The 14,003-nt window shown below is 31.1% G+C and overlaps 2 protein-coding genes across 5 annotated transcripts in view; both read right to left on the bottom strand.

The window, feature by feature from the left end:
- The window catches only part of LOC101513405 (ADP-ribosylation factor GTPase-activating protein AGD2-like), a 16,726-nt gene extending 11,517 nt beyond the window's left edge, over positions 1-5,209 (bottom strand). The window contains exons 1-8 of one of the 4 annotated variants that reach the window (XM_027335705.2): positions 5,142-5,160; positions 4,930-5,034; positions 3,518-3,594; positions 2,970-3,070; positions 2,433-2,503; positions 1,547-1,609; positions 1,364-1,408; positions 285-350 (exon numbers count right to left, since the gene is read on the bottom strand). In XM_027335705.2, coding sequence (XP_027191506.1) covers positions 285-350; positions 1,364-1,408; positions 1,547-1,609; positions 2,433-2,503; positions 2,970-3,070; positions 3,518-3,594; positions 4,930-4,980 — 474 coding nt within the window. In that variant the 5' untranslated portion in view covers positions 4,981-5,034; positions 5,142-5,160. Of the gene's footprint in view, positions 1-128; positions 265-284; positions 351-1,363; positions 1,409-1,546; positions 1,610-2,432; positions 2,504-2,969; positions 3,071-3,517; positions 3,595-4,929 lie in introns of those variants that run through there. The other 3 variants (XM_027335706.2, XM_012717247.3, XM_012717248.3) reach the window with 3 other exon arrangements.
- A 2,787-nt stretch (positions 5,210-7,996) lies between these two features.
- LOC101513077 (H/ACA ribonucleoprotein complex subunit 4) lies at positions 7,997-10,149 on the bottom strand. Its single transcript, XM_004505700.4, has one exon. The coding sequence runs from the start codon at positions 10,060-10,062 to the stop codon at positions 8,320-8,322; it is 1,743 nt and encodes a 580-aa protein (XP_004505757.1). The 5' UTR covers positions 10,063-10,149; the 3' UTR covers positions 7,997-8,319.
- Between the last annotated feature and the right edge of the window lie 3,854 nt (positions 10,150-14,003).

Here is a 14,003-nt window from a genome sequence, read left to right as displayed (position 1 = left end):
CTAAGATATCTCTATAATTATAAATTGATCCTAAGAAATAATTTAAGATACTCTAATATAATATAAAAGATATTATAAGATATTTTTTAATATTCTAACAATATTTAAGCAGGAAAGTGATGAAATACATTCCAGACTAGAGGTCTCATTATAAACTCCAGCAGGAAAAATAAGTGCACATGTATAACTCTTGAACTGGCAATTTTTTCACTGCAATCTGTAATCATGGCACAGCACAAGATAAGGGAGAAGCAACTGATCATTTACTAATTGATACGGCAAACCTCTTCTAATTCAGCAACAACGTCTTCCGGTGTATTCTTCTTTAAAGAAACAAACTTTTCTCGTGACTGTATAAAAGAGGTACACAAACACTGTGAGAAACCACTACTAATATCAGCTGTTAGCAATTGATATATCAGTTCAAATGTAATCAAAAAATGAAATAAACATCAAATAAATGGAAGAACTATAACGTTGAAGTCAAGGATGCAAGCAAATTACTGCTTTCAAAAGTGTCATTCATGTACAAAATAAAAATGCATATATAGACATCAAATATTAAGGATTACTACCGCTGCCGAAATAACTAGGCTCTCATCAAAATACAATTTATCACAAACAACTGCATGTTCAGTCAATAGACAAATAAAATGAAGGGTAAAGAATTAGTTGCAAAAGTAAGCAAGTCCACATAAACTACAGTTAATTACCATAAAAGATAAAATTCTTATGCACTGATAGAACGCATGAAGAGAAAGGCCCAAATGGAGAAAAGAGTGCTGAGTTGGCAAGTTAGTTAGAGAGAGGGAGAGAAATACACGTGAAAGAGGGTAATATATAGAGAGAGGTGATGTCATGAGGTGGTCATCATAATTGTAAGTATTCTGTTTTACGATTTCTAATGGGGCAGAGAGTATTCATCCTCTGAAGGAGCTTTGCTCTCGGGATTATAGGAGGAAATTCTTGTAATCATTTTCTTTTTTTTCTAAATACTGAACTCATTTCATACTATTGTGTTTTTGGGTTTCCATCATGCACCAACAACACAAACAAGACAACTTTAACCATGACATCAAAGGAATATAAACATCCAAGTAACTCTTTTGAGGAATCCTAAAAGATGAACAGTAAATAATGGCTTAAAGGAGGAAGGAAGAGTTCAATAAACAGGATGAACACCCAAAAATTGACGTCACATAAAAAAAGGTTACCACTTAGCCTATGTTCAACAGGAGAACTGATTTGTAAGAAGAATATATAAACAAGACAAGGACAATATAACATTGACTTATATTTGCAAATAGAACAATGTTAAAACTCAATTTAAAGTTTGAGTATAGAACTTATAATTTCTCAATACCTGATCATAAGAATGCATGGATTTGTCAAAACGACGGCGAGATTCCTGATATAAGCAAAAATGGATGGAAATAGAAGAGAGAAATTCTAAGAGATTTCACCAAACATATTATGTACATAAAAAATTGCAACATAGAACTTTTACAAAAGAAACATTAACTTAAGAGTGGAAAAAAATAAATACCTTTGCATCTTGCAAATCAACATTCATAAACTCTGCCAGCCGGTCAATCAATACATGCTCTACCTTTACAAAAAATATGTCAAGTAATTTCTCAAACAAAAAAACTAAGACAAATTGTCAACAAAGCAAGAGGAAGATATCTTTGGAGAATGCCAACCATAAATAAGTACACAATGTCGCTCTTCAATTATTTTTCTTTCTCTATTCTTTTAGTATACAGCATAATAGATCCAACGCATCCAGCAAAGATTTGTGAAAAGATAATCTTAAACAGGGAAGGAATTTTCAACTATTATTCAATTCGTATTATACAAAAATTGGAGCAATCAGAACTTTCCTTCTTCCAGTGAAAAGTAACGTAGGAAGTTCTACAGGTTAAGTCATCATTTACACGCTGCTTCAAATTTTTAGGATGAGAAAATTGTAGTTGATGTTCCACTTTATTTTTATGTGGGTTAGAGGAATGGGCAACAGAATTTTTTTTCCCCATTCAAGTTAGGTCTTTTGACAAACATAACTCGTCACAACAAAGCACAATGGAGATAAACAGAACCAGTCACATAATTTTCATTTTATTACTACATGAATGGTAAGTGTAAAATCTAAACATTCTTTGCATGATATTTGATTATCATTAGCAAAATAAGTACATGGATACATGAATAAATAAATCCAACTCGTCAGCCTGTCAAACTTGCTATGAAAGAGAAATCAAAAGGACTGTTTTCTTCATGTTTGTTTTAGTAAATTTGAACAAGCTGAATAAGCAGACCAAAAAATTTGCTTTCAAGATAAAAACACATCTGAAGTAAGGCAAGTCTCACAGTCACTACTGTCTATTGAAAACTCTGAGATAAAAGTGCAGCATTCTGGTTCAAGGACTCACCTGTGAGCGAAGAAGCTCTTTAAAAGTAGCTAACTCACGTAGTGCCGTGATAAACTTAGATATGACGGGTCCTGGTTAGAAATCAAAATACACTTTACACTTAGCAATGGTCAGGGCTATCTTTGGTGGATGTCAGACATCCCACTAATCATCAAATAACAAAGCAGCTTATGCTCAGCTTGAACAGTGACAAAGCTGTCCCGAAGTAAGTCATATGGTAAAAACAGCAACTATACCATTATGTAACCAGCAAAAGAAAAGTGAAGCCAAGAACTAGATAAACATACATTCACTAATCAGTGCAAAGTTTTGTGAAGTTAAAACCTTTTACAAGGAAAAATAAATTAAGCCATAGACTACTAAAAAGGACCATGTTGATAAACAAACTTGGTGTTTTAAAATGCTAAACTATGTACTAGCAATTTTAACACTAAACGAAAATATAGTTCTTCTGTGAGCATAAAAGAAGCACCATATGGAATTGTTAACTTGTATGAAGAAGAAGTAAAACAATATATTACAATAAACTTTAACAACCTCCAATTGAAACACTAACAGGGTCGTCATGGCCACCTCCAAATGCTTCTAATGAATCAGCAAAGGCAAGTTCTCCATTATATGCTTCCCCTAAAGCTGTCCTGAAGTGATATAGAAGAGCATTAAATATAACTTGCCCCTAGTGTGGTTCCAACAAATAATTTAAACATTGATTGGCCAATTTGATTTGGTGAAATTTTCAACCAAAAGTCCAAAACACGGTGCTTCTATGTTTAAACTTTATAGCCACATCTATTAGCCAACACACAAACATTCACCAATAATCTTCCTCTTCTACAGTTAGACCCAAAAATAAAAAATTATCATGAAAATCAGGGCTGTCCAATTTGTCTTTCGTATATTATCGATAATACAAATCCCCTTGAAACAACCATGAGTAGCTGACGAAAAAAGAAGCCATGTACTTCTTTCTGCTGTACTCAAGTAAAATATTCATAAAAAGATATATATCTTCAAAATCAAGGATTGATTTAGTAAATGCAAAATTATATCTAATACTCTATATAGGAATTCCATCTAGCACTTACATAAACTTCTTACACCCTTTGAATAGGTTCTGGCACCGATCCTTTAACTGGTCCGCTGTTTCTTCAATAGAAAATAACTGTTCCACGGAAAATAAATAAATTACTGCAAGGTACCATCGTTCGTAATCTGGTAGATTACTATGAGAATATGTACATATAACTAAAGAACTTGGCAATGTGCTTTATAGGAGTAACTACTTTCTGTTAGTTTGTTATTACAGCTGTCGATTTCCTATTATGTAAAAGACTGAGCAAGTATATAAGCTGAGACCTCTTCTCTTGTAAGATAGAACATTCATTTCACAATATTCAATACAACAGTTAGTTTTCATTTCAATGACTGACTATATATTTTCCAAAAAAACTACAAATCCAAGAAACATGATCAATATAAATAGTACTATTTACGCACACAATATAAACAAATTTTACACAGACATACAACTATATTTCTCCTTCTTGCCCTATCATAATATTGTTGCTAGAAACCCATTTAAAAGACAAAAAATAGGCAAAATGTGATTGGATGTGTATGTGTAAAACTTGTTTGCAGTTATAATATCCACATATAGTTATTAAACTCGTATAAATAATGGAAATGAACATGCACATGCTTATTTTAGGGGGAAACAGAAAAAGATTTAGGAATTGAAGAGAACAACGAGTACAAACAAAAGTAGATAACAAGGAATCATCCTAGTAGACACAAAAGGAAACAATAATCGACCAAACTGAAAGTAAAAAACAAAACTAATATTAAAGAGAAAAGCCTGTTAATCCAATTCCATTTCCATCTCCATGGTGTGTTATGAAAAAGACACCTCAAAGGAGGAAAATAAAATTATCATCACTTTAAAGCGGCCATGACTGTGAAGGTAACTCAATGTATCTTACAGAAATGGTAATTCCTTAATTATGAAGCAACATGTAGACACCAATGATAATCTAAGAAAATGACATGATTGAATTCTCCGTAGCACCAAAACTTCTTATCAAAAGTGTGTCCGACATGGGTCAGTGTCGAAAATTGATTCTATTCAACAAATTCATTTTCTCAAATTATTAAAGGTGCCGATGTGCCAGTGTTGTGACCGGTGTGTCTGTGTCGGTCTTCATATTTCATAGATTGAGTTTCAGCACATGTGTCTGTATCGGACAGTGAACGTGGCTTTGATCTGAAGAACATAGTTCATTATTTCCTTATTGTTATTATTACTGATTCTAGATCCAAAAATTGGATATGGTGACAAACTAAACGGAAAGCATAACAAAAATAATAAATAAATAAATGTTGCGTGAGAGATGCAGGGAGAATGAGAGTAAAGCAAATCTGAAGAGAAAGATGGAAGAAAAATAGATTGAGCAGTAGTAAAAGTGAATTGCGATGTGGAAATGGGAATGAAAATACGAACCTGCTTCTGGAACATTGGGGAATCATCAAGCTTGACGAAAGAAGATGCCATTGCTGCTCGCTCGTTCTCTCTCTCACTCGCTGGCTGTCTTGTGGTTGGGTCAAGCTGAGTTACAGTTTAGATCGCATGCCAATGTTATGCGGAACCCAACATACATAACATCATAACTCATGCATACATACATACATAGATTTGGGAATTGGGATTATTACCGAAGACAAGATTGGAAATGCAGCTAGGCGACGTGACTATTTTGTCCCCACTGTTAACCCTCCGTCCCAAAATTAATTTATCTTGAGTTTCATATATATATATATACTGTTATTGTAAGTTGTAATCAATCAAATGTCTTAATAAATTATGTGAAAAATTTCAGCATTATTATTGATTAGACGCTAGTAAACGATTGATGGTAAAAAAAAAAATTATATGAATAATGTATATAAAATAAATTTATTTGTCTTTAAAAGAATCAATTGAATCTAAATTCAATAGTTATGATTTATTTATTTATTAATAGTTGATATAATTTATTTTGTTAATAAATTGTACACTTAATCCTCCTAAAATATTTTCTTTTTAGGAAATCCTTTCAAATAGTTAACTGGTGATGGATTTCGATAAAATAAAATAAAATAATTTGTATAACAATCAAATGGTGAGGTTTAAAGAGAGTAAATATAAAAATTAGTTTTTAAAATTATAAAGATTAATTTTTCAATTTTGTGAATTGGTAAATACATATTTAAAATTATAAAATATTAATCAAAATAGTTCATACGTAAATTTTTGATATTCTGATGTATCGGTATAATTAAACATATGGTTTATCCACATTGATCCTATAACATTGTCATCTTCTTAGAGATAAATTTTCCAAAAGATTAAAATTTCATTGAAAAATTAGTATGAGTTGTGATAATATTGACATGAAATCGACGTAGAGAGATCAAGTATGCAATTAATATGTCATATCATAATATCTAATAATAAAAGTTTAAATATAGATTATTTTAATTACTATTTTACAATCTCAATAATATACTCTTTAATTTATAAAAATTCAAGATTAATTTGAGTAATACTTACAATTTGAATTAAGAACAATTTGACTATTCATTCGTCTTAAAGATTAGTGACGATGTTTGAACTTCACCAAAAATAATATTATATATTAGATTTTATGTTTAAATATAATTTTCGTCATTGATCTGTTGTTAAATATTTATTATAATAATTTATTTTTTATAATTCATTTTGTCCTTTATCTTTTATAAATGATGAATGTTAGGCTTTTTCATTATACATCTTTCAAACAATTTTATAATTATTGTTATTATGAATTATTAAGGTTTAATCTTGAATAAGTTATAAAGTTAAGTGTGTAACCTTCACAAGGAAGATATGAAAATACAGAGAAAACTGATAAATGTCTTTTATTTCAAAAAGATTATGTAAGTTTCAAATAATGGAATAAGAGTTTTTTCAAGTGTACGCCTATTATTGTGTTAAATTGATGTTCTTCTAAAATATTATAGTAAATATATATTGACAATTGTTATAAGTGATTCTAATGATCATATGTTGTTATAGTTTTGGTTGTGATTGTGTCAAAAACTAAAATATATCACTTATAAAAAATAAAGTACGAAAATTAATCAATAAATAAATAAATGAACAAAACGAATATTCAATAAAAGAAAAATAATTAAAATCATATTAAAGCCTATATTTTATTTACTGTAATATTTTATCCCTCAATGTTTTTTTTAGAAACTGTTTATAATAAACTAGTTATTTTTGTAAACCAATCAAGCGTAGTTTTGTGTGATGCACAAAAAAATTGTGGTAAAATTTTTATATTTTTTTTAGATCAAACTAGTTAGATAACCCAATTTTCTTGAGATTATCTTGGAGACTAACTCCGCAAATTATAATTACAATTGTCTACTTCACTCAAAAAAATTACAATAGTATGCTCTAAAATCTCTAATAATGTCTTCAATGTATTTTTTATGTAAATAAATTAATAAATCTATAGCGCCTTTGTAAAGATTAATTCTCAAAAGTATAAGTTCTATTTAAAAAATTAATCTCTCTCAACATACAATGTATTTTTTATGTAGATAAATTAATAAATCTATAGCGCCTTTGTAAAGATTAATTCTCAAAAGTATAAGTTCTATTTAAAAAATTAATCTCTCTCAACATATAGTTTTTCATATGCATCAATTAGATATCAAACTTTAAATAAATAATTAAGAGTCTCCATTATCTAACACTTATATCAAACCATATTGATTTATTATGCATTTTAAACTCACACCATATTGATTTATTATGCATTTTAAACTCATGCCGTCACTCTTATGTTGAGAATTAATCTTTACTGTGATTTAACTTGGGTATCAAATAACAGTAACACCATTCAACAAATGCTTTTTCATCGAACTCTACAATTTTCTTGATAGTTTTCTCCATTGGAACTAATTACAAACCCTAATCATGAGCTTTTTTTGATTTATCAGAAGAAAAGTTAATTATCATCATCTCCATCCATTCCATTATCCGCAAGCATTGTAATTTTCTTAATAAAAACTGAAGTTGAAATATCAAGCATATGAATCACAAGATAGCCATTGAATTCTATATGAGCAGTAGGGGGAAAAAGCATCAGAATCAATGGAAGACCAAATTTTATCTTCATGGCATCAAACCTAGATCAACATCTAGTTCAAAAGCTTCATCGCTCGTATATTCAAGTCCAATGGTCAATGTCTATGACATAGTCATACACAATTGAAAAAAACACGTGCAACCAAAATGCCTCTTTATTGTGGGGTAAGAATCTGATGCATCGGTTCCTTACAAGTGCAAAGATATGAATAGTCAAGAGATGCGACTAACCCATATAATTACCAATACTAGGTTGTTTTCCATCAATTGAATAAAAAATTCAATTACTAATACGCCTCTAGTTTGAAGAGGATAATTGCCAACACAAACTCCCCTATTTTCAAACAGACAGATACAAAGATATAAATAAATAGATTAGCAAAACCATATATTCAAGGAAAAAATGCCAATGGTTACTGAAGCTCTGCAAATATTGTTAACAGCCAGCATAATGATCAGAATCTTCCATCAAGTAGCTAATACAATCTTTCACTAAAACCTACTAGAACAATATTAGGAAAAGCTATTTCATTTGATAATGCATACTACACGTTTCCAAAAACTTGATAATTGGGGGATTAGAAACAGCTCCAGATAAATATAAAAAAGTTGAATAAAAAACAACAAACTAAATAAAAGTGAAACTATGAAAAAAGAGAAAGAAATAGCATTACAATTATAGTTCATTTAACCAAAACCCAATCATGTCTTCATTTATTCTTCCGGGGTGTCTTTGTTTTTCTTTTTCTTGTGCTTCTTGTCACTCCGATCAGCATTACTCTCGTCCTTTCCGTTACTAATCTCAGCAGCATCTTTGTCCTTCTTCTTCTTTTTCTTCTCCGACTTCTCCACTTCGGGTGTAACATCTTCAGCCTTGTCCTTGTGCTTCTTTTTCTTCTCCTTTTCAACCTTCTCCTCCACTTCTTTCTCTTCTTTTTCATCTGCGTTCTCTTTATCCTTCTTCTTTTTCTTCTTCTTCTCTTTCTTCTCATCTTCGACCTCTGCATCCGCTTCTTCTACTTTCTTTGTCTTCACTTTTTCTTCATTTTCAACTTTTGCCTTCTTGGCAGGAGCAGGGCTATCGTCAGTTTCATGTTTCTTTCTTTTCTTCCCTTCCCCGTCAACCTCATTCTTCCCACCTTCAGTTGCAGGAGCAGCAGCCATACTCGCAATCACACTATCCCCACCAGCAGGCAAAACCACATTCCTCATCCACTCTTCAGGAGTATTCTCATTCGGCTTCCCATGCTTATCCAACTTCCCTAAAGCAATCAGTTTCTTCTTCATTGAAGCCTTAGGACCCAAACCCCATTTCCTTGGATAAGTATCCCTATCCATAACAACCCTCTTAATCTTAGCAACAATGCCATGATCACAAGTAGCCATAACAGCAGTTGTCATCTCAGCAATCCCAAGAGCAATAGCTTCACCCTTAGTAGTCATAAGCACAACCTCCTCACCAGCCTCAATATCATTCTCAAACCTAAGCAAACCCGGAATCATCAACTTAGCACCATAACAAATAGCATTAACAGCAGAATCCTTAACAACCAATCTCTTATAACTAGTCAAAAGAACCTCTAAAGGCATAACAACCCTCCTCAAATAAGTCTCATCACGGAAATTATCATAAACCGATTGAGCATCCATAACATCATGCATAGAAACCATATTATCCTTCTCACCCATAATCCCAGATCTAACCCTCCTAAGCTCTTGCATATGACCACCAACACCAAGAACCAAACCCAAATGAACACACATAGTCCTAACATAAGTACCTGCCTCACACGAAATCCAAAAGACAACTAAATGTCTCTCAGCATCATATTCAAGCAACTTACTTTCATAAACAGTTCTAATCCTAAGTTGTCTCTTAACAGCAGAAATCAAAGGTGGCCTTTGAAAAACAGCACCAGTTAGGGATTCAAGAGCACGAGCTACCTTGGAAACATCAGGAACATCAGCATGAAGTCTGGCAATGCAAACATACTCTTTACCAGCACCTTGTTGAGATTTAACAAGTCTGGTAGCTCTATCAATACAAACAATTAAATTACCAGTGACTTTAGGATCAAGAGTGCCACTGTGACCGGTTTTTTCAACACGAAGAATGCGCTTGATCCAAGCAACAACTTCATGGGAAGAAGGGTTTGCAGGCTTATCAAGGTTAAGGACACCGTATTTGAGGTATTCAACAAGGGGACGTTTGAGGGGTGAGTGACCGGAGGGAAGGGGGGTGTAGTGACCGGTACGGACATTAAGCCGGTCATAATTTTTCAAGAGTATCGGCCAACTTGAAGTGTCGATGGAAGGTGTTACCTGCTGAGGTTTGATCATGAATTCTTCTTTGTTGTTTTGTTGATCTGTTGAATCTTCTTGTTCGCCATGTTTGTTGCGGTTTTTCTTCTTCTTGCCTTCGGATTGAGGTGGTGAAATGGACATGGATAACGACATGGCTGATAACGTTACAGTGTGGGTTTTAGCAGTAAACTAGGGTTTTAGGGAAGAGGCAGGGTATGGTGTTAAAGTGAGCTTTTTATGCGCGAAAACTCATAGCCCTAGCTTTTTTTTTTAGACAAAAGAATGAAAAAAAACCCTAGTTTTTCGGGTTAAACTTTTTTTGTCGGGTCCATTGTAGAACAGTTTCGGGCTTCAATTTTTTTAATCAGAAATTACTTTTAGCACCACTATTTTTGCTACTACACCTTTTTTACTTTTTTTATTGTTTTGGTAGTAAAAAGGATGCTATTTGTATTCACCCAATATCCTTATCTTAGTCTAATCAAGTTGTAGCTACGTTAGTATGATCCAATGAAGAGATTATCGTCTTCTTGAAGCAACCTACATATATGGATCCCATTATGTTCTCCTTGAGCAAATCAAAATATGCAAATATGAGGTCATCACAAGTTTGACTTGATTCAACTCGAGTCATCAATTGTGCTATAGTTTTCATCATGTATTTTTACATTATTTGTCGTTTATAATTTGAAATCGCCAATTTTATATTTATGTTGCAAAAGTGTTTTAGTTCTTGAATTTTAATATTATATATATATATATATATATATATATATATATATATATATATATATATTGTCCCTACATTTTAAATTTTCTATATATTTGTCGCTCATTAGTGACTATTTATCTGATATATGATCATAATCACCAAACACAGGAATTCAAATGCATGTAATGTAAAACACAACTTCTAAAGGTATACTTCCAAACTTTAGTAGAACTTAAAAAAAAATTAAGTTCTTAATGAACATAACCACGCTAATCATTAAATAAAATTGGCAAGTATTGTAATCAACACAAATCAAGTGTATATATGTTATGAATAATGTTAAATGTTACGATAAAAAATAGTAGCGAAAGACAACGAGTTATATGTGTTATTTTTTAATTTGTTTAACTATTTCAACTCACTTCTTTTATGTATAGTTAGTTTTCTTAACTTAAAATTTGTCTTTGTGATTTGTTTGTGAAAAAATATATCGTACTATATAACATTGTTGATATCTTATCATATAAAACAAATATGATTAATCATCATCAGCCAACTTTATTGGACCTCGTCACCAACATTCTTGTATGAGTAAATAATAGTTCACTAAATTTAGACATCCTATTAACATGTAGAGTATAAAGATTTCCAGAGAAAATGTCACTGGTGAGTAGTATGACATGTCGAACAATCATCCTTGAATAACACATTTAAAAAAGAATAATTTTCTCCTCCATAATAATCACAAGTTTTTCTCTGTTACTCTTGTATAACATTGTAATGTCCTAATGTTAAGTTTCGAAAAAGACTTTTCATGTCATTCCCATTAGGTCCTACTCAAATCCTTTCATTCTTCGCAATTTTTTCTCAAAACAAGAAAGAAGACGGTACACTTAAATCATATTATTTAAGTGTTTATTACTTGCCAAATATCATACTTTCTCAATTTGTAGGTCACAAGTTATTCAAATATGTTGTGTTTTATGTGATTTTTCTCATGTTACAATTTTCTTACTAATTTGACCAATCTAGAATGATTAAGTTAAACATTCTATTAAGGAGTCTGATCGTTTATCTTTTGTGTGATATTTATTTTTCGTGTAGCTCTTGGAATCACATTCATAAAATGATTGAAACATAATAGAGGTGTAGTGACAAAATTAGGGATATAAAAAGTTTCATTATATTCTTTCTTTGATTAATAACCAATGAACATAAAACATATAATATTAATAATAAAATAATTATCTAAATATCTTTAAGTCTTAGTTCAACTGAAAAATACCAATATTATTAAGTTGAACATCTTTTTCTGGATTCGAACTCGAAACATCACAGTTATATGAGTTAATCATGATGAAATTTATCATATTTTCTTATATCGAAAAAAAAAATTATCTACATTCAGAATTAAGAATGTCTAATAACTCTTAAATCATCATAGTAACTTTGTCTCTATTCTCATCTCCAATCTTACGTCGAATCTCGATTTAACCGCTCAATTAACTAAGAATTTTCATTTTATTTTTTTAGAAACATGAACTAGGATTTTAGTAGTAAACTGTAAACTAAGATTTTTAATTTAAAGGTATAATTTCTCTATATAATAGAATAGTAACAACTAATGGGTGTGTGTCGTGCCACACTTTACACTAAAAAATAAATATCCTAAACAATATTTTTGTTTATTTTGCTAATGGTTGCCTCTTCAAAAATGTCAAAAGTGCTAATTACTTTTCTTGCAAGCAACCACATTAATTTTTTTTGTTTAGATTGGAGATATATTTCAGCTACAAGTAAAATATTTTTTTGGATGAAAGATTGAAATATGAAAATATAATATTATAGATCAAAATATTTATTCATTATATTATATCATTAAAAATGAATTGTCTATTTTCTTAATAGTTTGTGTATGTCTTGCTAATAAATTCGATGGTTGAAATATTTGGGCTCAACAATTTGAGATACCATTCTAGCGAGTCCAATAGGAGGTTTATTACAAAGTGTTCAAGAGTCTATAACAATATTTTAGTAAAATTATTAAATATTTTATGAAGAATTATTTTTTAGACATTTTAAAATAAAAAATTATTTATTAAATTAATATAATCAATTTTATATAAATTTTTTTAATTGCTAATTAAGTCAATTAATTTAATATTTATTGACACAATATTAATTTTAAATAAGATTCTATTAATTTTATATTTAAAAATATTATAATATAAGGTCCTATTAAATACAAAACTTTTTTAGAGACTTTTTATTAAGATAAAATTTAAATTTTAAAAAAAATCTAAACAATTGGTGTAGTTTTAGTAGTCTTCCGCAGACGGGTGGGAATAGACCAGGCCATGCCAGGCTTTGAAAGGCATGAGTCTGGCCTACGATGAATTTTTGAGGCCTAAGTCTGGCCTACGGCCTATGATAGGCTTTTTTTTCGGCCTGAGCCTCGCCTACAGGAGTTTTGTACCAGGCACCCCCCCAATTTGACCTGCCACCCCCCCCAGTTATGCTTAAAAGACAATTTTACCCTCTATCACATATATAAAAACCAAAAAAAAAATTTACCCACACTTTTCACCAAATCATTCGAACATTTCAAATATTCGATCCAGAATCAACCTAACCTTCGAAGATCTCAAAGATTCGAAACGCAAAAGTAAGTTTCCTTTCGAAAATTTGCAATTTTTGAAACTTTCGAAATGCATTTGTAAGATTCGAAACAGAAGAAAGTTTCGAAAGTTTCCTTGAATTTGAAACTTTCGAAATGCATTCCTCGAACATTTTGAAATCTTCGAAACAAGAAACTTTCGAAAGTTTCTTGAATTGAAATCTTCGAAATGCAAGGCCAGGGGAAACTTTCGAAATGTTCTGGGAAAGTTTCGAAACACAGGTTCGAAAGTTTGGATCTAGGAAAGTTTCGAAACACAGTTTCGAAGGTTTGGATCTGGGAAAGGTTCGAAACGTACGTTTATATATTATTTATAATTTTTTGAAACGAAATTGGACATATTATTTATATATTATTACATTTATATATTATTAATATATTATTTATATATTGTTACATTGATTTTTTATTGTTTATAATTTTTTTTAATATTTATATATTTATATGTTGCAGTGCCTAGGATGAGAGGTGCTTTCGGCCAAATTATTCGCAATATTATAGGTGGTGATAGAGGTGGTGATGGTGTTGAGAGAATTCCACCAACAGCATCAAATAGACGACGAAACGAAGCAAATCGTCAAATTAGGCATCGTCGTCGAAGACAAGACATCCATGATGATGTCCCTGAGCCTCAGATGGAGGAGGATGTCACTGAGCCTCAGATGGAGGACCATGTCCCTGAGCCTCAGTTGGAGGAGGATGTCC

This window comes from Cicer arietinum, chromosome 6 (assembly GCF_000331145.2).
Source record: "Cicer arietinum cultivar CDC Frontier isolate Library 1 chromosome 6, Cicar.CDCFrontier_v2.0, whole genome shotgun sequence".
Classification (NCBI taxonomy): Eukaryota; Viridiplantae; Streptophyta; class Magnoliopsida; order Fabales; family Fabaceae; genus Cicer; species Cicer arietinum.
The sequence above is the reverse complement of the archived record's forward strand: the minus strand, read 5'-3'. Positions and strand labels throughout refer to the sequence as shown.